The following is a 24,278-nucleotide window of genomic DNA, read 5'->3' as shown; positions in this document are numbered from 1 at the left end:
GTGACATAGTCAGGAAATAATATTTTATACCAGACTAGAAAGAAGTAAAGAGCTAACCATTAATTGCTTTGTTAACATAAAATGAAGTTACAATCCATTTGAATAATTCTCACCATTTCGCACAAAGGAGATTCCAATAGTTTATTGCAGACTAGCTTATACCCGTAATAGATTTCTGTGTCCTGATAATTTATAATCATTCCATGAATTTTTCTTCTATGCCATTATTATCATCAGTTTATTTGACATCTATTTAGGTGCAAATCTTGAACAACATTTCTCAGATGGTATAAAAAACATAGTAGCTTTTACAATTACTTGAAAGATTCGTTTGAAATATTTATTATTATTTTTGAATAATAAACACGGAAAGCAATAATCACTTGGGATAGAATTACAATGTGCATGACATTATTTTTCTGCTTAGTATATCCTTCTACCTAAATAATCTTTCTGCTTATGTTTATTATATTATATATTTTACACGTTTATTATATTTATACATATAATTAGCAGAAATATACATGCATGTGCATTGAAGAGGCTAATAGCTTTATATTTTATGCCTATAATGTTTTTTAATTTTCAACAGAATTAATATATTTTTTGATTTTTAAAAAAAAAAGTGGAATAAATATCAGTATTTCCTTAAAAAACATAGCATTTTTTAAATATTAATTTTTCTATTAAAAACTAAAAACACACCAGCAGTAGCTAAAGACCATTATGCACCAAACAGTGGTAGAAAATAATAGGTGCCATTAAAAGTAAGACATGTTACTAAGTCAGATATGAAGTTTTCTGAACAGTGCAGACAGGCTGCAAGAGTAGCTCATAGTAGTCAATGATATAGAGGAATTTTGCTAGCAGGGATAAGGAGGTGATTATTCCCTTGTATAAGGCAATGGTCAGGCCACACCTGAGTACTGCATATTGGTCTGCAGGCCTCATCTTAGGAAGGATGTAGAGCTGCTGGAATGAGTACGGAGGAGGCCAATGAGATGATTGAGTGGAAAAAAGGGTTTCTCTTACCAAGAAAGGCTTAAGTTCTACAAATTCCAGTGTCCGGAGACTAGGCACCTGCAAGGCGATCTGATAAGGCCTTGGATGGCTGAACAAGCTCAATTCTGATGAGATCCTTCCTCTTGCTCAGATTACACACACCTGAGTTGGCATAAATTCAAATTGAGGAAAGACAGTTGTAGAATAGAAGTCCAGAAAGTTTAATAAATTCAAGGCAGAATTCTAGACAAACTTTTGGAATGAATGAGTGGGTGAAATGGGAGGATTTTTTTTTTTTTTTGGCTGATGCTGTATAAGCTTTCTTTCTTGCATCTTATGCCTCTACTAATGCTAATGTGCATTATATAGGACTTAACATAAAATTCTGTCAGAACATTGAATCTTTCTTAGGAAAGTGAAACTTCATTGATACCTGTTGTCTAAAATTCTTTTCAAAGTAGGAGTGATTTACTGCATGCCTTAATATTGTGGTTTGCCATACTCTATTATAGAGAGAACAGTCAACTATGCTGTGTTGGATTGTCAGTTGAGCATGATAATTCACACAGAAAGGTAGATCTGAGACAGAAAGAAGATAAAAGTGAGTAAGGTAAGTATGACCTATCTTTAGCCTTGCAAGCGTGACATCTTTTCGATTTGAATGGAAACTGGATGGCCAAGATCAGAGATTCAGTTTAATTTGAAGATGTTTGTTGCCTTCCTGAATTTGGCAGATGGTTTGTCAGTGGTTTATACTTTGACTTATTACAAGATTTTTGTAGTCACTGAAAGGAATTTTAAAAGAGGCATCAACAAAATTTTACTTCTTTCATCTCCTTAGCTAGATCAGTTAGCAAGTTCTGAATATGATAAAGTAGATAGTTGTGGTGTTCCCTTTGTTGCTGTAAAGTGATTTGTACTGCACGCAACTCAGCATGTAGCTTCACCATGTTTATAAAAAATACAGGTGCCATGACTGTAGGAGTGCATTGCTGATAATCAGATCAAGAATATTGCTTTCTCTTATTGCCTCTTTCTAATGTGTTGATGTAGAAAACAGTCATCTAGTAAATCCAGAAAAGTTTTGCTACTGTGTGAGTGAACAACTCCCAAGTTTCAGTCCATACCTGGAAGGTTAAAATATCCATTATAAGGCATTCTGATATACTGGCTCACTCCATTTGTTTCTATAAATGTTTTTATAGAGACAAATGTAACGTGAATTTGATTGCCAGTTTGGGCACACATCAAATGCCTGTGCCCACCTGCATCTGTTGTGATGAGCAAGGACATATATACAACGGCTGCCCCATTGTATATATGTATATAGCTCATGGGGTAGAATTGTTCTCAGCATGGTCTGTGTTTATTAACAGGAGAGACTGTTTTACAGGGATGGGATAGAATTAAATAGAAAGGGTGCAAGAATATTTTCCAGTGCTATTGAGGCAGTGTTAGGTGAGTTAGAAAGCTGCTAACTTGGGTAGGTACACAGACTAATAGATTAACAGCAACTGCAAACTGCTATTGAGGCAGTGTTAGGTGGGTTAGAAAGCTGCTAACTTGGGTAGGTACACAGACTAATAGGCAACTGCAAACAAAAGAGAAAGCAATTCTTGCTCTTAGTAACCCTAAGAGCAAAAACAGGCATATATACCTGCTTGTACACTGATACTAGGAGTGTAGTAAACAAATTTGATAAATAAATTTGAAGTACTGATTAAGTCATCAAATGCAGGCATTGTAGGAATGTTGAAAGCATGGTGCCACTTAGACATAAGATATACGAAATTTTAATATGGTAGTACAATGAATGCATTGTGTATACTGAAAGGATTGGGGGGGGAGAGTTATGCTCTTTGTTAAAAAGCACATAGAATCTGAGTCAGTGTACCCAATTATTATGGGTGGCCAGTGCAATATTGAATCAATTTGGTGTAACTTAAGCAGTGGGAAAACTAAAAGGAGAGTAGGAGTCTGCTGTAGACCAAGTGACTGTAATCAGTATGATTAAAAATTACACAGACAAATCGAGTGGACCAGTAAATCAGAATTTCTATAATATGGGACTCACCAGCCCATTTGATCTGTCTGTGTGACTGCAGCAACACATTAGAGAGGTAAGAGAAAGTAATAGTCTTCATCCGATTATCAGCAGTAATGATTTTTTTTATGCATTAAGAATCTTCCAATAAAAGAAAAAATGTTGAAGATGTAACTAACAGGATTTTGCTTTCATAAAGTCAACTGCAGTGGACTTGGACAGTTTTTAAATTCCTTTAAGTAGGACCAATTGATGTTACCCACAGCAAATTCTAAATGGGAAGCATTTAGGGAGTAATCATAAACGTTCCTAAGCTTTTTATACCAACTAAACAACATTATTCAAAGTTTAGACCTAAATGGATGTCAGGCGAACCACTGAGACTAATGACAGAGAAGAAAAATGCATGGAATGATTATAAAATTAGAAGGAGACACAGAAAGCTATAGTAGGCACAAACTAGTCTGCAGTCAAATCACTAAGGGGATTAGGCAAGCTAAGGCAGATTATGAGAAGTCACTGGTTAAGAATGCAAAGAAAACTGTCAAAGAATTCTTTACTTATGTTAACTCGAGAAGGGCAGGAATGAACCATATTGGCCTACTAGATATGAATGACATAACTGTTGATTATCCTGTTCAGATTTCTGACAAGCTGAATAAATATTTTGCATTTACATTCACCTGTGAAGAAGTTTTTAGGGATAGGAATATCTGAAGTACACCAAGTTACGACTGGGAGTTAAATGATTTTGTGATAACCGAGAAGAAAGTGGAAGATAAATTGTTTAAACTAAAAGTAAACAAGTCATCTGGGACTGATAGGATCTATCAAGGAAATCAGGCGGCAACTCAGCATTGTTATGGGCCTATATGAGAGGCTTGAAGGACAGGGTGGATGCCCTTGAAGGATCTAAATTGAGTGGCCCATCAAGCTCTCAGCTGCCCACATCAACGCCAGAGCTTGCACTTGATCATCACGCAACACAGTGGCAACCCCCAAGGCAGAATGCACTGGTCCCACAGGGACTAGTAGTTGACTCCATTGTCAGGGAAACGGGAACGTGGTATGTAAAAAAGGATAGGTGGAACAGGACCAGGGTATGTCTGCCAGGGGCAAAGGTTGATGACGTTGTAGGGCGGATATCATCTTTTAAGGGCACAAAAGATGATATTTTGTACACGTTGGCACTAATGATATTAAGACTAGGAAACCAGTGGAATTACTTAACAAGTACAGGTCACTGTTGAAAAACAGCCATGAATTAGGGTTCAATTTATAAGTGTCTGCAATTCTGCCCAAACATGATAGGAGGGAGTATATGAGCCTTGTCGATCAATTCGGCCCTGGAAAGATTTTGCAAGGCTCAAGGGATAGAATTTTTTTCAGCCTGGTCTGTACTTGTTAACAGGAAAGACTGCTTCTACAGGGATGGGATATACTTAAATAGAAAGGGTGCAAGAATATTTGCTGATGCTATCGAGGCAGTGTTAGGTGTGTTGAAAAACTGCTAGCTTGGGGGGATACAAGGACTAATAGATTAACAGTAGCCAGTGGCATAGGTGAAAGTGATTCTTGCACTGCTTCTATTGGAATGAGCAGCAGCCTGGAAAACAAGATGCAGGGTATTTCAGAGACTGCTGGGAGTCATTGCAGTACAAGTAAACACATGAATTGTGTAAGGGTAGCTAAGAATAGGAACAGGTGCATGTATACTTGCGTATACACCAGTGCTAGGAGTTTGGTAAATAAATTTGATGAATTTGAGGTATTTCTCAAAACATCAAAGGCAGATATTGTTGAGATATCAGAGACATGGTGTCACACAGATATAAGGAATGCAGAACTGCAATTTGTGGAGTAGTGTGTACAGGAAGGATGGATAGGAAGGGAGGAGGAGTTATGAAGTGAAGCCAGTCAACATTGCTGGACAGTGCAGTGTCGAGTTAGTTTGGTGTGACATAAGTATTGGGAGATCAAAATTGAGAGTAGGAATGTGTTATAGGCCTAATGACTCTGATGAGTTAATAAGAAACTGTACAGATAAATAGAGTGGGCCAGTAAATCAGAGTCTTATAATGGGGTATTTTAATTTCCCAGATATTGACTGGAATTTGTGGGTTGGTGACTTTCACACTAGCAAGGCTTTTGTGGATTTATTGGAATATTGTTTTCTACATTAGCATGTTCGGGAGGCAGCTAGAGAGTAATACTCGATCTGATTATCAGTAGTGATTCTTCATGCATTAAGAATCTGCGGTGCCTCTGTAGCCAGGTGGGCAAGAGCAGCAGTGCATAGCACACGCTTCTTGATTAGACTGGGGTTTGAGCCCGTGAGCCACTAAATATGGAGGATGCGGAAAGGTCAGGGAATAACCACCGCATATCCCCGGAGCAATATGACCTTAGTTGCTAATGCTCCTAAAAACCAAATAACAACAAGAGTCTGCAGATAAAGGAACCACTAGGTGGCAGTGATCACAGTGTGCTGAAGTGGGATTTACTCAAAGAGGTAACTACCATCAGGGGTAAAGTTAAGGGTTTTTGCTTTCATAAAGGCGACTATGGTGGTCTGAGACAGTATTTAAATTCTATACGGTGGGACCAACTGATAATGTTACCATCAGCAAATTCAAAACGGGAACCATTCAAAGAACTTATCTTGGAAGCTACTAGGCTTTACATACCAATTAAGAAATATTGTTCAAGGTTTAGGCCTAAATTGATGTCAGATGAACTAATAAAATGTGGCAGAGAAGAAATGTGGCAGCTGGTCTGTAACCCAGTCACAAAGGAGATTAGGCAGGCAGAGGCAGATTATGAGAAATCTTTGGCAAAAGATGCAAACAAAAACAGCAAAGAGTTAAACTCTAGAAGGAAAGGGATGAATCAAATTGGTCCACTGGATATTGATGGTTCAACTATTGATGATCCTGCTCAGGTGGCTAACAAACTAAATGAGTATTTTGCATCTCAACATGAGGAGTTATTCAGGGAGTGGAATGCCAGAAGTGAATTAAACTCTAGCAGTGAGCTAGATGATTTTGTAATAACTGAGAGAAAAGTGGGAGACAAATTGTTGAAGATAAACATAAAAAAAGCACAGGGGTGGATGGGATCTATCCAGTTATATTAAAGGAGCCAGCAAAGGAAGTAAGCAAACCCTTAGCCATAATTATGAGAGCTTCCTTGGACTCAGGGAAGGTACCCATGGACTGGAGATGTGCAAATGTGACCCCAATTCATAAAGGAGGATAAAAGGCTGACACAAGTAATTATAGACCTGTGAGTTTAACTTCTGTTCCAGGAAAATTAATGGAGGCATTGGTTAAAGAAGCACTGCAGGATCATCTAGACAAGACTTTAGTTATAGCTCTGACACAGCATGGTTTTTTAAGGGAAAGTCTTGCCTGACCAATTTGATTGGATACTATGATGTGGTCACAAAGGAACTGGATGCAGGGAATAACTTTGATATCATATATTTGGATCTTAGAAAGGCTTTTGAAACCTGTTGCACATGGAAGACTGCTGAACAAATTGGAGTAGTGTGGTACTGCAGGCAAATTGCTGCTATGGATAAAGGGATGGTTGAGTGGGAGAAGACAGACACTGCTCATCGTGGACTAATGTTATTAGTGGAGTCCCTCAGGGTTCAGTGTTGGGTCCATTATTGTTTTCTGTATTTATAAATGATATTGATGATGGTATATCAAGCTGAATGTCCAAGTTTTCAGACGATACGAAGGTTGGCAGGGTTGTTAAGGACACTAATGGCGGTACGTTGCTGCAACAGGATCTAGAAAAGTTGATCAGATGGGCTGAGAGGTGGCAAATGAAGTTTAACATTGACAAATGTAACATACTAGATATGGGAAGCAATAACCCCAGAGTAACGTATCAACTCTGTGGTACTACACTGACAGTGGTAGAGAACAAAAAGGATCTGGGAGTAATTGTTCAGGCAGATATGAAGTTTTCTGAGCAGTGCAGACAGTCTGCAAGAGTAGCTCATGGTGTCTTGTCAATGATATACGGGAATTTTTCTAGCAGGGATAGGGAGGTGATTATTCCCTTGTATAAGGCAATGGTCAGGCCGCACCTTGAGTACTGTATACAGGTCTGGAGGCCTTATTTCAAGAAGGATGTAGAGCTGCTGGAACAAGTACAGAGAAGGGCAACAAGGTTAGTGAACGGAACAAAGGGTTGCTGTTACGAAGAAATGCTTAAGTTTTGCAAATCACAGTGTCTGGAGACTAGGCACCGGCGAAGTGATCTGATAGAGGTGTACAAAGCCTTGAATGGTTTGAGCATGCTCAATGCTGATGGGATACTGCCTCTTGCTCAGAATAATCACCTGAGAGGGCATAAATTCAAATTGAGGAAACACAGATGTAGGATAGATGTGCAGAAGTTTGCCTTTAGCCAACGGGTGGTTGGTTGGTTGGTGGAACAGACTTCCATCCTTTGTTGTTGGAAGTTGATAGCCTAAATAAATTTAAGGCTGAGCTGGACAGGTATTTTGGAACAAACAGAGGGTGAAATGGGAGCGTTTTTTTTTAGCTGATTCTGCATAAGTTTGCTTTCTCGCAGTATTAGAGGCTTATGCCTCTGCTAATACTAATATCCAATTATACTAAAAGAGGTAAGCAAGCCTTTAACCATAATTATGATGGCATCCTTGTATTCTGGGAAGGTCTCTATAGATTGCAGATGTGCAAATATCTTTCCTATTCACAAATGGGGATGAAAGGTGAAGTGAGTAATTATAGACTTTAAATCTTGATCTCTGTTTTAGGAGAAAATAGTGGAATCAGTGGTTAAAGAAGTATTGCAGAATTATCTTGATAGCAATGGAATTATATAGAAATCACATCAGAGATTAATTATGAGGAAATCTTTTCTGACCAATCTGATTAGCTACTATGATGCAATAATAAAAAAAACTGTATGCAAAAAATAATTTGACATCATAAACTTAAATTTCAGTACTGTTCCACATGAAAGACTGCTGTCCAAATTGGATTAATGTGGCATTGGAACAAGTTACTGCTGTGGTAAAGGGATGGTTGAGTGGCGGAAGACAGTTATAAATGGGAATCCTTTTCTTGGACTAATGTTATCAGTGTAGTCCCTCATGGTTCAGTCCTGGGGTGCTTACTTGTTTTTAATATTTATTAAGAGTATTGATGAAGGTTGATACTAAGGTGATACTAAGGTTGGCAGAGTGGTTAATGACAGGAATCAAGTGGTACTACAGCAACAAAAGTTAGGCTGTTGGGCTGAGAACTGGTTATTCAGGTTTAACATAGATAAATGCAAGGTACTACAATATGGGCAGCAATAATCCTAGAATAACATAACATACCAATTAGGTAATACCACACTTAAGGTGGAGGAGAATGAATGATATCTAAAACATTAACAAAATATTTGTTTAGAGAATGAATGAGATCTCTAAAACATTAACAAAATTGATGTGTGAACTCATCCATGACCACTTTGGCTTCTGAAAAGCAAGTTCTCCACTCCTGTTCCTGACATGTTTTATATACGTATATGTATGTGCAAATGTGTATATATATTATAAAATTTACAAATGTCATGTTCTTTGATATATTAACTAAAAATGAAAGAGATGGTAGCTAATATTAAACAGTAAAAGCAGGGTGGGTGAGAATGGAACAGCATGTAAACAATGGGAAAGAAAAGTTTAATTAAATTTAAGGAGCTTAAAATGCCTAAAATCTAAAAGTCAAATAGTATAATAAATATAGCAGAGTATAATATAGTCATAGAAGAGAATGGCTAAATTGAAATATCACAAGAATCCAACAGTAATCTAGATGTATGAGAAATCGTGGCTGAGACATTAAAAAACACAGTAAGTGAAGTGAAGAAACAACCGTATACTATTGTGGCTAAAAATAATTTACCAAATAAAAATGATGAAGCTAGCTGTGGTTACAACTGCCCTTCCATAAAGATCCAGAAATAGCATAATTTTGCAAATTGTGTATTAAAAATTTGATACACAAATTTGATACTTCACTTCTCTTATTATTTTACAATATTTGTTCATTAAATATTAAGTTATGGCCATTTGCATTTTCCTGCTAAAATCTAAAAGTTAAATAGTATAATATAGAGGAGTGTAATATAGTCATAGGGGAGAATGGCTAAAGTGAGAAATCACAGCTGAGAAACACGAAAAAATACAGTAAAGTGAAGTAACAACAATAAATTACTGTAGATAAAAACAATTTAGCAAAATAAACATGATGAAGCCCATTGAAGTTATAATATTTGTTAATATAAAATAAAAGATTTTGCCAGATATAAAATATGATTTCCCTGTTAGTAGCTAGTTTGCCAAGATTACAAAATCATCAGAAAAAAGCAGAGGTCTAAAATGTGAAGTATCACTATAATAAACAAATGTTAAAAGAGAACATGAAAAATTAACATTGTTAGAAATATATAATTAAAAATTAAAAAAGGGGGCAGTTAGCATTAGCAGAGACACATGATGCAAGAAGCATATGAGCAAGAGGCATATGAGCAAGCTTATACAGCATCAGTCAAAAAAAACCCCTTCCCATTTCACTGATCCATTTGTTCCAAATATTTGTCTAGTTCTGCCTTGAATTTATTTAAGCTATCAACTTCCACAAAAACAGATGAAAGTTTATTGCAGCACTACCCACTGGCTAAAGACAAATTTCTGCACATATATTCTACGACTGTCTTTCCTCAGTTTGAATCTGTGCCCCCTCAGGTTTGTAATCAGAGCAAGAGGAAGAATTATTAAGTAGTAAAAGCAAGGTGGATGAGAACAGAGCATCATATAAACCATAGAAAAATAGTTTTAAGAAGTTAAAAATGGCTAAAATCTAAAAGTTTATTATTATAATATATAAAGCCATAATTTGTAAAATAATAAGAGAAATTTACCTCAATATAGCACATAGAACACTTCCGTATGATACTCTCCAGAATGATGATTTCTGGAGAGTATCATACGGAAGTGTTCTACGTACTATATTGAGGTAAACTTCTCTTATTATTTTACAAATATTGATATCAATGTATAACATATTGAGTATTACAGCTCTGATTCATATTATATAAAGCCATAATAGAGGAGAATGGCTAAAGTGAAATATTGCAAGACCCTGATAGCAAACTAGCTGGGAAGCTGAAACACACTGAAATGTAATACAGTTGTGTGTGTGTGAGAGAGAGAGAGAGATTATACTGTCAATAAACATAACTTCAGATGTTATGTTTATATAAACACACATAGCAAACTCATCCAATTAACACAGTTATGGAAATCACAAATAGTAATTTACTTAGCTTTGAAAGTGCATAAGTAGGCATTCCAATTTAAGCTTATTAATTACACATGTATCAACATCAAAACATAATATGGGGATATTTTTATTTATTATTTCTTTATACATGCAGTACCAAACCACATCATCTGGTGCAATACCACCACTTTGCTTATTGGAGGCATGTAGTGGTGAAACTTATGTCATGTTTAGTCTCCAGAGCAAAGTTTCTGGCATTCCCTCCCTCCCTCCCTCCCTATCTCCTTCAGCCCATGCACAGTACTAAGTACTATAGGTTCTGATAACTTTCATGTTTGGGGTTTTAATAAAAAAAAAAAAAACAAAGTCAGGACAACATAAAAAAGTTTCTTTAAATTTACGTGGTGTAAAAATATAAAGAACAAAATCAAAAATGGTTGCTGTGATCTTGCATTAAATAGTTATTGTACAAAAAAAAAAAAACACATTGAGCATGTCCAGTGTTGGTGGTTGTTCTTCCACCACATATAGAAGGTCTAGTCCTATGACAGAAGGAACTTTTACAGACTTTTTTTGCACTGTTGTCAAATTAGTCAGGCTTGAATGAGGGTTTCAAGGTCTTTATCTCCCAAAAACTTGTTTTGAGTCACTAAACCAGATAATGTCGATGATGTTGTCGAACAGATATTATCATTAAGGGCACGAAGGGTGATATTGTTGTACATGTTGGCACCAATGACATTAAGAGTAGGAGCTCTGCAGATTTAGTTAGCAAGTACAGGTCAGTGCTGAAAAAAAGTTAAGTTAGGGTTAAATTTGAAAGTGTCTGCAATTCTGCCCAGACACGATAGGAGGGAGTATATGATGAGAGCCTTGTCAATCAGTTCGGCCATGGAGGGATTGTGCAAGGCTCATGATATGGAATTTTTCTCAGCGTGGTCTGTGCTTGTTCACAGAAGAGACTGCATCTACAGGGATGGGATACACTTAAATAGAAGGGGTGCAACGGTGTTTACTGATGCTATCAAGGCAGTGTTAGGTGGGTCAGAAAATTGCTAGCTTGGGGGGGGATTCACAGACTAAAGGTTAATACTAGCCACAGGCAGAGGTAAAGTGATTCTTGCACTGCTTCTATTAGAATGAGCAGTGGGGTGGTGGGGGGGTTTTGGGGACTGACTGGCGGAAGTCATGAAACGAATAAATACATGGGCTGTGTTAGGGTAACTACGAATAAGAATAGGTGCATGTATACTTGCATGTACACCAATGCTACAAGTATAGTAAATAAATTTGAAGTGCTGGTCAAGACATCAAAGGCAGATATTGTTGGGATATCAGAGACATGGTGTCACACAGATATAAGCAGTGTGGAATTGGAATTTGGGGAGTACAATGTGTACAGAAAAGATAGACAGGATAGGAAGGGAGAGGGGTTATGCTGTTAATTGAAAACAATCTGAGGAAATGCATCCAGTTGACATAGATGGACAGTGTAATGTTGAGTCAGTTTAGCGTTACATAAGCACTGGGAAAGCAAAACTGAGAGTAGGAGTGTGTTATAGGTCTAATGAGTACAATGAACAATTGTACAGAGAAATAGAATAGGCCAGTAAATCAGATTGTGTTATAATGGGGGATTTTAACTTTCCAGATATTGACTGGAACTACTACTGTAACCAGAATCCAGACTTTTTGGTTTATACTGTATATCCAGTGTCAGGGCTCCTGTACTCTTGCACTAATCTGTCCCCATAATTGCTGGCTCTTTAGTTCATGATTTATTAAGAAAGAAACAGTCATTCCGTGCAAAACAGTGACTGATAAATACTAATGAGGCAAATCAGCTTATATAAATATATACTACTGAATTTTCCTTGATTGTTGAATATGCAGGAAAACCCAGTATTTTCTACCTAAGCTTCTAAACATTAGAAGCTAAATCATTAATGACAGTTAGTAAGTTTTATTATACAGCAATTATTATTCTGACTTTTTTTTTTTTTTTTTTACAAAAATGCAAACACAAAAGGTATCAGAACCTGTAGTACTTAGTACTGTGTATGGGTTGTAGGTTGAGAAGACAAAAGATACTTCTGACAACCCAAAAGTCGCGGGTTCGAATCCTGCCTCTGGCTTGGTTCAGAGTAAAATGCAAAAACCCTTGGGAGGTGCATTATGGCCACAGAAGCCGATGCGCCAGCAACTAACAAAAAAAATAAATAAATACTTGTTGACATTAGACTGAATTTTTGTAGATTTTAATTTTCAGGAAATACATGTGAAGGAACATCGTTCCAAAAAAACAGAGTGGAATGATTAAACAAGGAAGAGGAAAACTGGTTCTCTGAGTTTGGAGTTGGACAGCGAATGGATGCCAACTTGTGTCATGGGCATGGACTGGTTTGGAAGAATGTGGGGGAATTGCAGATGCCATTTAAGAAGAACAGTGCCTATGGAAGTACATATAGAAAAGGCATGCAACAGAAACTGAATGTCTGTGAGACATAGTGCAGAGACTTTGTAAATAATGGTTATTAATTAACCTAATTGTACTCTTTTGATTGTAGTATAGAAGCTTAAGAGGTTTTTGGGATGACACCCAGATGCGGTGGCCCCGAGTGCCAAGCGAGTGACTATAGCGATTTCTAAGTGATATTAAAGCGATTTTCTCAAAGAGCGGCTGATAATTATAGTAGTATCCTTCGTTTCTCACAGTTATTTAATTTTGCTGTTCTAAAGTAAAGAATTTAGCGTACCTAACAGAAAGGAAAGACACCTTTCTTCTTGTACATAGGATTATTTATTAACGCACTAACTACTAACCTTCCTTTATCGCTTGGTCACTGGTGGCACCGCTCCTGCCTCCACGTGGCGGGGCTGGAAACCTGGGAGAAGAAAGCCACCCTCCCAGGGCAAAAAGGAGCAAAGATGGACAAAATTAAACAGTCCACTTATGGATCTTTTGATCCAGACCTAGATAGACATGATCGAGATCATGATGACACAACATCCCATGCTAAACGACAAAAAAAAGAAGGAACGGATAATACCGTACCTCTCTTTTTAATTCTACACTCCTCCACAGACCAACCATTGAGTAAGCTTTCCCCATTTTTGATACAAAAATGTCTCGAAAATGTGGCTGGCCCTCCAAAAATGGTTAGGCGACTGAGATCCGGAGACTTATTAATTGAAATGACCGAACGTAGACACGCTGAGAGACTGTTAAAAGTATCTACCTTTGGTGGAATTCCCACGAAGGTTACCCCACATGCCACCTTAAACTCCTCAAAAGGGGTAATATCAGAGTGGGATCTTTTAAACGTATCGGAGGATGAACTTGTCCAGGAACTACAAGATCAAAATGTGACACACGCAAAAAGAATCGTCATCAAAAAAGATGGAGAGTCTGTCCCTACTCGGACAGTGATACTCACATTTAAAACACCGAACCTGCCTACCACTATAAAAGCTGGTTACCTTAGGTGTCAGGTAAGACCTTACATCCCGAACCCAGTCCGGTGCTTTAAGTGCCAAAAATTTGGCCATTCGCAAACTGTATGCAGGGGAGTTTCTGTCTGTCCAAATTGCGGGTCCTTAGATCACAACCAGAGTGAGTGTTCTGCTGCAAAAATGACGTGCGCGAACTGCAAAGGTGACCATCCGGCATATTCCAAAATTTGTGAAAAATGGAAAACTGAAAAAAAAATAGTACGATACAAGATCGAACACAAAGTCAGCTACCAAGAAGCAAGAAAACTAGTTTCACCTATTATAAACAAAAATAGTACCTATGCTAATGTAGTAAAAAAATTCCAAACAGTCTCCACTCAAACAGATGTCACAGTTCCCATTACCAAGTCAATTTCTGATTGGGCTAGAACTGTCCTCTCTGAGCAACAACCAAGTGTGCATAAACAACAACCCAAACTCTCAGACCAGGCAAATAACACTCCACTGACAATACCAGCCGCATCTCCTCCTCAGATATGTGCTAATACATCTGATATTACAAACCCAAAATCAAAGAAAAATACCCAGGACATAATCATGGATACAGATGGGACAACTATACATGAAGAACCAATTTTAGAAATCTACGCTGAAGAAGAAATGGATACTGGTCGACCAGTTTTCAAAAAAGACAAATCAAAATTGGAACGAAATAAGCCAGTCACCTCCAAAAAGCAGTCAGATACAGCTCCATCAACTAAACATAAATAATGGCCTGTGTTTTACAATGGAACTGCAGAGGCTTTCGTTGCAACACAGATGACATCCATGCTTTAATTAACCGGTATTCTCCAATTGCTCTTTGTCTTCAGGAAACTTACCTAACCTTACAAATTTCTCCTTCGATAAAGAATTATTGCCTTTATCGAAGAGATCGTAATAGAACAAGTGCTGCCCATGGTGGTGTAGCAATCCTAATAAATTCCAATATCCCAACTAAACATATTCCACTTCAAACTGAAATAGAAGCTGTCGCTGTTCATATAACTCACTGTATTTCAATGACAATTGTCTCAATTTACCTACCACCAAACCATACTTACTCCTTAAAAGACCTTGAAGATCTCTTCATACAGATACCTTCACCCCTCTGTATATTAGGAGATTTTAACGGGCACCACCCCTTATGGGGCGATCCTAAACTAGATAGACAGGGTCGACTAATTGAAAGCTTTCTAGAGTCGCAAAATCTTACCATACTCAATACTGGTGCACACACTCATATACAACTCCCAACTGGACACACCTCAGCAATAGATCTCTCAATTTGTTCTCCAGTCCTGGTCCCAAGCATAGAGTGGCATGTTTCAAATGATCCTATGGGCAGTGATCACTTTCCAATCATATGCAATTTTTTAATATCAAAGACTCCCTCAAACAAACCCCGCAGGAAATGGAAATTTGTTCGGGCAGACTGGGCAAAATTTCGAACATCAATCTCTCTTGATGAGGAAAAAATCCAGCTCCAAAATATTGATAATGTGACAGACTACATCACGTCACATCTTCTAAAAGTGGCCAAGGAGACAATACCATTATCAAATCCCCCTGGTCGCAAGCATTATAATTACTGGTGGAATGAGGAATGTACAAAAGCAAAGAAAGCAAAAATTAAAGCCTGGAATTTATTTCGGCGATGTCCAACCACAACCAATCTCATTAACTATAAGAAACTAAGAGCAAAAGCACGATTTGTACAAAGGCAAGCCAAGAAAGAATCCTGGACCCGTTTCGCATCGACCTTTAACAGAAACACTGATCAGAAAACTATATGGAAAAAAATTAGACAGTTATCTGGTAAGTTTCCTACTATACCTTCTCCAATTCTCTCCTGGAAAGGACAAGATCTATCCAGTCCCTTAGATATTGCTAATGCTTTGGGCAGTACGTTTGCTGAAATCTCAGCAGCATCAGCCTTTTCTACATCATTCAAACGAATTAAAAACACCAAAGAAAAGCATTCTATAAACTTTCACACTGCCCGCCTCCTTTCATATAACAAACCTCTGAAATACTCTGAACTTTTGCATGCTATTAGAACAGCCCACAATGGTGCTGCAGGGCCAGATGGGATTTATTATGTGATGCTACAACATCTTGATGACAAAGCTTTGCGCTTGCTGCTGGTTTTTTACAATCGTATATTTTCAGAAAATGTTTTTCCAGCTTCCTGGCATCACTCTACTGTTTTGGCACTTCTAAAGCCTGGGAAAGATCCAACCAACCCCCATAGCTATAGACCGATATCTCTCTCAAGCTGCCTCAGCAAAATCTTAGAAAAGATTGTCCACAGAAGACTCGTCTGGATCATTGAGTCAGAACATCTAATGAGCCATAGTCAATATGGCTTTCGTAAAAATAGGTCGTGCTTAGATCTTATGGTCAAGGCTGAATTCGCCATTCGAAATGCCTTCGTTAAACGGGAACATCTTGTAATGGTTTCAATAGACATAGAGAAGGCTTTTGACACCACCTGGCGGCATGGCATACTTGGTGATCTACACGCCCTTGGTCTGCGGGGCAACCTTCCTATATTTATTCAAAACTTCCTATGTACCAGATCGTTTCAAGTTCAGTACCAACATGCTCTCTCTACAACGTTCATGCAGGAAGAGGGTGTTCCACAAGGATCAGTACTGAGTGCCACTCTGTTTTCTCTTAGAATAGATTCTATTACAAGACAGCTTCCAAATTCAATCGAGACTTATCTTTATGCAGATGACCTCTCCATCTCCTGCCATTCCCAAAATATGAGATCTATTGAACGGCAGCTTCAGATATCACTAAATAAAATACAACAGTGGGCTAGCATCAATGGCTATCGGCTCTCGCAGCAGAAAACAGTTGCAATTCATTTTTGTAGGCAGCGCAAACTTCATCCAGATCCCGAACTTCAAATTTCTAATGTCTCCATCCCGGTCACTAATAATATCAGATTTCTAGGATTAATCCTTGACAACAAGTTAAATTTTATAGACCATATTAAAAATGTACGTACTTCCTGTCTAAAAAAGTTAAACATTCTCAAAGCTTTATCCGCCCAAACATGGGGTGCAGATCGTACTTCTCTGCTTCGGCTATACAGGTCATTAATCAGATCCCGCCTTGATTATGGAGCTCCCATCTATGATTCTGCCCGAATGAGCGCATTACGCTGGCTTGATCCCATTCAACACAGTGCTTTGAGGATTGCACTTGGTGCTTTTAGAACGTCGCCCAAACATAGTCTCTATATTGATGCTCATGAGCCTCCATTATCGTTACGTAGAAAAACACTGTTACTAAAGTATGCCGTTAAGATACAAAGCTGTGCCTCGCATCCGATTCAGTCATACTTGTTCAATCCACCACTAGAAAACCTCTTCAGAAATAAACCTAGCATAGTAAAGCCAGCTGGTCTTCGTCTCCTTGAACTGATGGAAGTTTGGAATCTTTCCGTTCATTCCGTACAACAGGTAGCAACCTGCTGTCAACCACCATGGGCTTCTCTTCCTCTGGTGACTTGTGACACTTATCTCTGCCAATGGGGAAAGGGAGTTTTACAAGCATCTAATATCATACAGCTTCATGCAGCTCACACTCAAAGATATAGTGATTTTACCCCAATTTATACAGATGGATCTAAATCTAATTCAAACGTTGGAGCAGCTGCGGTGTTTCCGAATACTGTTATTTCAGTATCACTTCCACCTGAATTCAGTATCTTCTCAGCTGAATTATATGCTATTAAACTGGCCTTACAAAATCTCTGTGCTGATGGATCTTTAAAATCTGTTATCTACACCGATTCGCTTAGTTCAATCATGGCTTTATGTAATTTCTCAGATAAAGTTCACCCTTTTATAGACGAACTTCAAAGTATATTATTAAAAATTGAAGAACGGCATCAACAGGTCATCTTCTGTTGGATTCCAGCACATTCTGGTATTCTGGGCAATGAACTGGCTGATAAAGCTGCAAAAAATCCATCTAGCTTAGACTTAACTAACATCCCTGTTCCGCCGTCAGATTTTGCCTTAACTATTCAAGCTGCCTGCTTGTCAGAATGGACAACAATCTGGCACTCTCAAACAAATAATAAACTCTTTCAATTTAAACATGATCCAAAAATTTGGAGCTCCAGTATCCGTACATCAAGACGAGAAGAAGTAGTCCTGTCAAGGGCAAGAATAGGGCATACCCATCTAACCCATCTTTATTTACTTAGAGGAGACGATCCACCACAGTGTCCACATTGTACTATAAATCTGACTGTTAAACACATACTTATTGACTGCCCCTACTATAGACAAGACAGAACATCAACCCTGCTTTCACTGGTAAATCTTAATAAACCAATAACGTTAGTGAATCTCATAGGTGACAATGCAAATATTTTCGAATTTTTCAACTTTCTGAAGCAGATTGGGCTTTTTAATCTTTTATGATTTTTATAAAAAAAAAAAAAAAAAAAAAAATTTTTTCCGATTTCCCTATATAAAAAATGAATAGGCGCATTATAGCCATAGTAGCTTATGCGCCATTAAACCCCCATAACAACAACAACAACCAGATGCGGTATCGGTTGGTATTTCACTCTTTTTATCACTCATGGAATCCATATTGATAATCATGGATCGGATGAAAGGTTTCAAGATAGTTTAAGAGTGAACATTTGATGAATTTCTCCTTTACTTGGGAAAAGAGTAGAGGTTAATGCATTAGAGCAATAATTGGATGGGAGAGATTTGCTATCCGTTTTAGAGACTGACTAGGTGGATATGGAACAGAAGGAAATATATATATTTTGAAACAGAAGGAAAAACACTAGTGGAATAAGAAAGTGTATAAAGGGCGAAATAGAACAGGAGTGATGAGCTAAATAGTACATGTTTTGAGGACAAGCAGAGAAATTCCATCAGGACCTGGAACTTTCTTGCCATTGGAATAGTTCATAATTCTTCTGTCTTTTTAGAAGAGACCACAGGAGGCATTGAGTGGGGCGTACTGGGTATAACAGAGCAGGAGGTAGGAAAAAATGGAAAAATTACTGTATTGCAAATTGATAATAGCACATCCTACCAGCGAAAGTTCAAAGTTCCTTTTGCGTACTCCATTGCTCATAAATTGTCGCAGAATGTATGTTCTGCCATCTGAGATTACTGATAAAATTAACAGAACTATTCACAACTTGACCAAGTGCCACCATTAACGTCTAAGAAGATTCACCAACCTAGAAGGCAACTCTCTATTTAAGATGTGGGAATATTCACCAAATTGCTAATTCATTAGCCAGTATGAATGAGTCACTATTTTTCTTCCCCATAGTTTAAATATCCACTGTCATGGCTCCTGTTAACTTACACTAGTCTATCCCCAAAATTGCTGGATCTTTATTGTGTGAATATGACAAAAGCAACACTGTTCCACACAAAACAGTGGCTGAAATGTACCACTGAGATGAATCGGGTGAAATCTTCAGCAGGATCACTAATACAGGGTGGCCTGTAAAGTTTTTTTACTACTTAGTGCATGAACCGAATTTGAGATGTGGTTATTTTCCTCTAATTTAAAATTTTTCAGAGTGACCAGAATTTTTTATAATAGCGGAGCATTTAATAATAAAGGTTTAGTTATATAAACTTTTGATGTATTGGGAAATTCTTGAATGATCTGTTTACAGATTTTGCTTTGTTTCCATAAAGTTTCACAATCCAAGATAAGAACAGCTCTTTGCTTGGGGGAAGGCAGTATTTCAGATAGGGAGTAATAATAGATATTCCACAAAGGGAGACCATAATAAACACAAAGCAGTTGCCATTTAAATCAGAACAGAAATGGTTCTTTAGAATAAGATGTTATCAAGCTTTATTTTTCAACGACATGAAGAAAAACCTGCATATTCGTCAATATCAGATGTGTGTTAACAAGCTCTCTAACAATGGCATGAAATTAAGGAGAATTATTGTGATTAGTTGTTTTAAACCTTCCACAGACCACCTTCAAGTATAAATATTTTATTCAGTGAGGAATATAAATTAAAGCAGCAAGAAAGAAAACCCTCACTTCCATTAAGAAGTTAATAATTTCCCTTGGGGAGAGTGGTTAATGTGCAATAATTGATTAGGATCTGTTTCTCTTTTCAGGTCTGGGCCGTAATGTATTGAATGGGTGAGTGATTCATTCCACTTTAAGACTGATGTAATCACTAGAAGTTATGATTTCAGCAGGATAGTATGTCTCATTACTATGCATTAACAGTTTATGAATTCTGTGAAAGGGTTTTCTTATGCAGATGGATTCGGAGAGAGGATCAGAAAGATTACTACCATATCTTGGTCCCCATGCAATCTCTCTCTCTCTCTCTCTCTCTCTCTCTCTCTCTCTCTCTCTCTCTCTCTCTCTCTCTCTCTCTCTCTCTCTCTCTCTCTCTCTCATTACTCTTTTGGATTTATTATTGAGTAAGTATCCTAACAAAAATATGAAAGAACACAGCAACTCTAACTCAAGAGTGCTTTTAATGTCCTTTGCAGTATTACTAAGACCATGCTATGAAATATGAATTGTGAACCTAATGCCACATCAATCTCAATGCAGAAAACAGCTACTCTGATGTTCTTATTGTTAGGGTTGCAGGGAATTACTTTTATTTATTTTAAAGAATTTAAAAAAAATACTAGATATGAATTTTGAATTAATCATAGTTTGAAGAACAGAAGTTAGCATCCATCGGAATGGAATAAACTACAATATGTGTGGGATTTCTGGAAACTTAATTTAAGAAGGATGTGGAGCTGCTGGAATGAGTACAAAGAAGGGCAACGAGATTGGTGAGTGGAACAAATGGTTGCTCTTACGAAGAAAGGCTTAAATTCTGCAAATTGCAGCATCTCAAGACTTCTGTGAAAGGTTTATACACCTCAGTCAGATCACCTGATCTGACTGAGGTGTATAAGGTCCTGAATGGTTTGAGCAAGCTCAATGCTGATGGGATTCTTCTTCTTCTTGCACAGATTAATCACCTGAGGGGACATAAATTCAAAATGAGCAAAGACAGTTGTAGAATAGATGTACAGAAATTTGTCTGTAGCCAGCGGGTGGTTGATTGCTGGAACACACTTCCATCTGTCGTTGTGGAAGTTGACAGCTTAAATAAATTCAAGGCAGAATTTATATGAAACTAGACAGACATTTGGATGAATAAATAGGAAGTTTTTTTTTTTTTTTTGGCTAATGCTGTATAATCTTGCTTTCTTGCATCATATGGCTGATGCAAGAAAGGTGAATACACTAACTTAAAAAATCATGTGGTGTAATAGATGTTAAGTTTCTGGATAAATTCCTAATTTTAAATATACATAAAGGAAAAATCTCAATATTTCAATACTTCAACTTCCACGACAGATGGAAGTATGTTCCAGCAATCAACCACCCGCTGGCTAAAGGCAAATTTCCGCACATCTATTCTACAACTGTCTTTCCTCAATTTGAATTTATGCCCCCTCAGCCAATTAATCTGGGCAAGAGGAAGAATCCCATCAGCATTGAGTTGGCTCAAACCATTCAGGACCTTATGCACCTCAGTCAGATCACCTTGCAGGTGCCTAGTCTTGAGATGCTGCAATTTGCAGAATTTAAGCCTTTCTTCATAAGAGCAACCCTTTGTTCTCTTCACCAATCTCATTGCCCTTCTCTGTACTCGTTCCAGCAGCTCTACATCCTTCCTAAAATGTGGCCTGACCACTGCTTTATACAAGGGATAATCACCTCATTCTTTCTAGAAAAATTCATGTATATCATTGACAAGACATCATGAGCTAATCTTGTAGCGTGTCTGTAGTTGTCAGAAAACTTCATATCTGACTGCACATTTACCCCCAGGTCTTTTTCATTCTCCACTATGCTGAGTGTAGTTCCACATAGTTAATATGTTACTCTGGGGTTACTACTACCCACATGCAGTACCTTCAATTTGTCAAATTTAAACTTCAATTGCTGCCTCTCAGCCCATCTGCTCAATTTCTCTAGATCCTGTTGCAGTAACATACTGTCATTAACAACCCTGCCAACCTTCTTCTTGTCTGCCAACTTGGACATTAAGCTTGATATACCTTCATCAATATCATTAATAAATACAGAAAACAACATTGGCCCAACACTGAACCCTTGGGGATTTCACTAATAACATTAGTCCACAAAGAGTAGTGTCCATTGATTGCCACTCTGTCTTCTCCAACCAGTCCTTTATCCAGCAATTTGCCCTTAATGCCACACTGCTCTAATTTGTACAGTAGTCTTCCATGTGCCAATATTAAAAGCTTTCCTAAAATCCAAGTATATGATATCAAAATTATTTTTTGCTTCCAGTTCCTTTGTGACCACATCCTAGTATCCAGTCAGATTGGTCAGGCAAGACTTCCCCTTAACAAACCCATGCTGTGTTTTAACTTTAACTGGAGACTTGTCTAGATGATCCTGCAGAGCTTCTTTAACCAGTGCCTCCATTAATTTCCTCAGAACAGAAGTTAAACTAACAGGTCTGTAATTACTCGTGGCACCCTTTGATCCCCCCCCCTTTGTGAATTGGGGATACATTTGCACATCATCCAGTGCCTGGGAACCTCCCGTGAGTCCAAGGAAGCTCTCATAATTATGGCTAAGGGTTTGCATACTTCCTTTGCTGCTTCCTTTAATATAACTGGATAGATTCCATCACTTCAACAATTTCTCCTCCACTTTGCTCTCAGTAATTACAAAATCATTTAGCTCTGTGCCAGAGTTCGATAAACTTCAGGCGTTCCCCTCCCCAAATATCTTGGGGAGGGTGTGAATGTACATGCAAAATACTCATTCAGTCTGTCAGCTACCTGAGCAGGATCATCAACAGTCAAACCATCAATATCAAGTGGACCAATCTGATTCATCCTCTTCCTTGTAGAGCAGATATCATCTTTTATGGGCACAAAAGGTGATATTGTTGTATATGTTGGCACTAATGACATTAAGATCTGCAGACTTACTTAACAAGTACAGGTCAATGTTGAATAAAAGCTGCAAGTTAGGGTTGATTTGAAAGTGTCTGCATCCAATTCTGTCCAGACGTAATAGGAGGGAGTATATGATGAGAGCCTTGTCAATCAGTTCGGCCATGGAGAGATTGTGCATGGCTCAAGGGGTAGAATTTTTCTTAGCCTGGTCTGTGCTTGTTAACAGGAGAGACTGCTTCTACAGGAATGGGATATACTTAAATAGAAAGGGTGCAAGAATATTGGCTGATGCTGTCGAGGCAGTATTAGGTGGGTTGGAAAACTGCTATGTTACTACACAATTACGTAACATTTTGCTGGAACTCATCATCAGACCATACTTAATTGTACTCTTAAGAGCCTCCTGCCAGCCGAATGCCTAAGACTCCTTTGGCAAGCAGGAGGCTGTTAATAGTACAGCAAGTCTGATCGTTGAATTCTGGCAAGGTTCCCAAAACGTTACCCTATTTACCCCAGGAGCTCCTCACATCTGGTGAGTATGGGCTTGGTACACCCAAGAGTCCTGAGCTGGATATCATCATTCTTCTCTTCTTGGTGATTCCCTTCTACTTCTCTCTCTCTCTCTCAGTAACTTTTTTTTTGGCTGGTGCATCATAAGCCTCAGGCTTCCTTGCACCATATAGCTAATAATAATAATTGTATAGTGTATTTAGTCAATAGGCTTAATAAACTAACTTAAAAAAACTCGTGGTATAATAGTGGTTATTTAGAGAGCTAAATTCTGTGGATAATCACCATGTAACATCTTTTCCTAACTATGTTCAAAGGAAATTTTCATTTCCAGAAATATTTTATAGCCTCCAAACATGTGTTTTGACTTTGTCATTCTTAAAACATCTTTAACCATTAATATTTTGTATTACTTGCAGTGGGTTTGATATAGTACCATACCTGGAGGCATTAGGAATTGGCGAAACCATACTGAAACCTCTAAGAAGCTCAGGACTTGGATATGTAGCAGTGGCATCTGCTATGTATAAACTAGCCACACCTTTACGATATATGGTTACTTTAGGAGGTACTACCTTTGCTATTAAATTTTTAACTAAGAGAGGACTTATTAAACCTGTTCCTTCTAAAGACCAACTCAAAATGCTACTGAAGAAAAAAAAAGACGATTTTAGTAAAAAGCAGACATGATGAAGCATTACAAAGCAGTCATAGTTTATTTACTAATAATGAATTTATCTACCAGAAAAAAAAAAAAAAAGATAAATGCATTTTGTGTGCACTGCGTATAATTTTATTAGCTTGGATGTGATTATAGAATAAAAAGAAACATTGTAAAGATTATTGAAATACATTTAAGAAGATGCTGATATTTGGGAATGATGTATTATCTTAGGTAAAGATATTGCTATGATGAGTACAATGGCT

The 24,278-nt window shown here is 37.7% G+C and overlaps 1 protein-coding gene across 1 annotated transcript in view; it reads left to right on the top strand.

Annotated features, from left to right (window-relative positions):
* The window catches only part of LOC150082799 (mitochondrial inner membrane scaffold 1), a 50,587-nt gene extending 26,546 nt beyond the window's left edge, over positions 1-24,041 (top strand). The window contains exon 4 of the mRNA XM_090378285.1: positions 23,771-24,041. Coding sequence (XP_090234411.1) covers positions 23,771-24,041 — 271 coding nt within the window. The remainder of the gene's footprint in view (positions 1-23,770) is intronic.
* Positions 24,042-24,278: the final 237 nt, after the last annotated feature.

Source organism: Mastigoproctus giganteus, chromosome 7, assembly GCF_048544385.1.
Source record: "Mastigoproctus giganteus isolate SK-2022 chromosome 7, ASM4854438v1, whole genome shotgun sequence".
Lineage (NCBI taxonomy): Eukaryota > Metazoa > Arthropoda > Arachnida > Uropygi > Thelyphonidae > Mastigoproctus > Mastigoproctus giganteus.
Note: the sequence above shows the minus strand (reverse complement) of the source record. Positions and strands in the feature narration are given on the sequence as shown.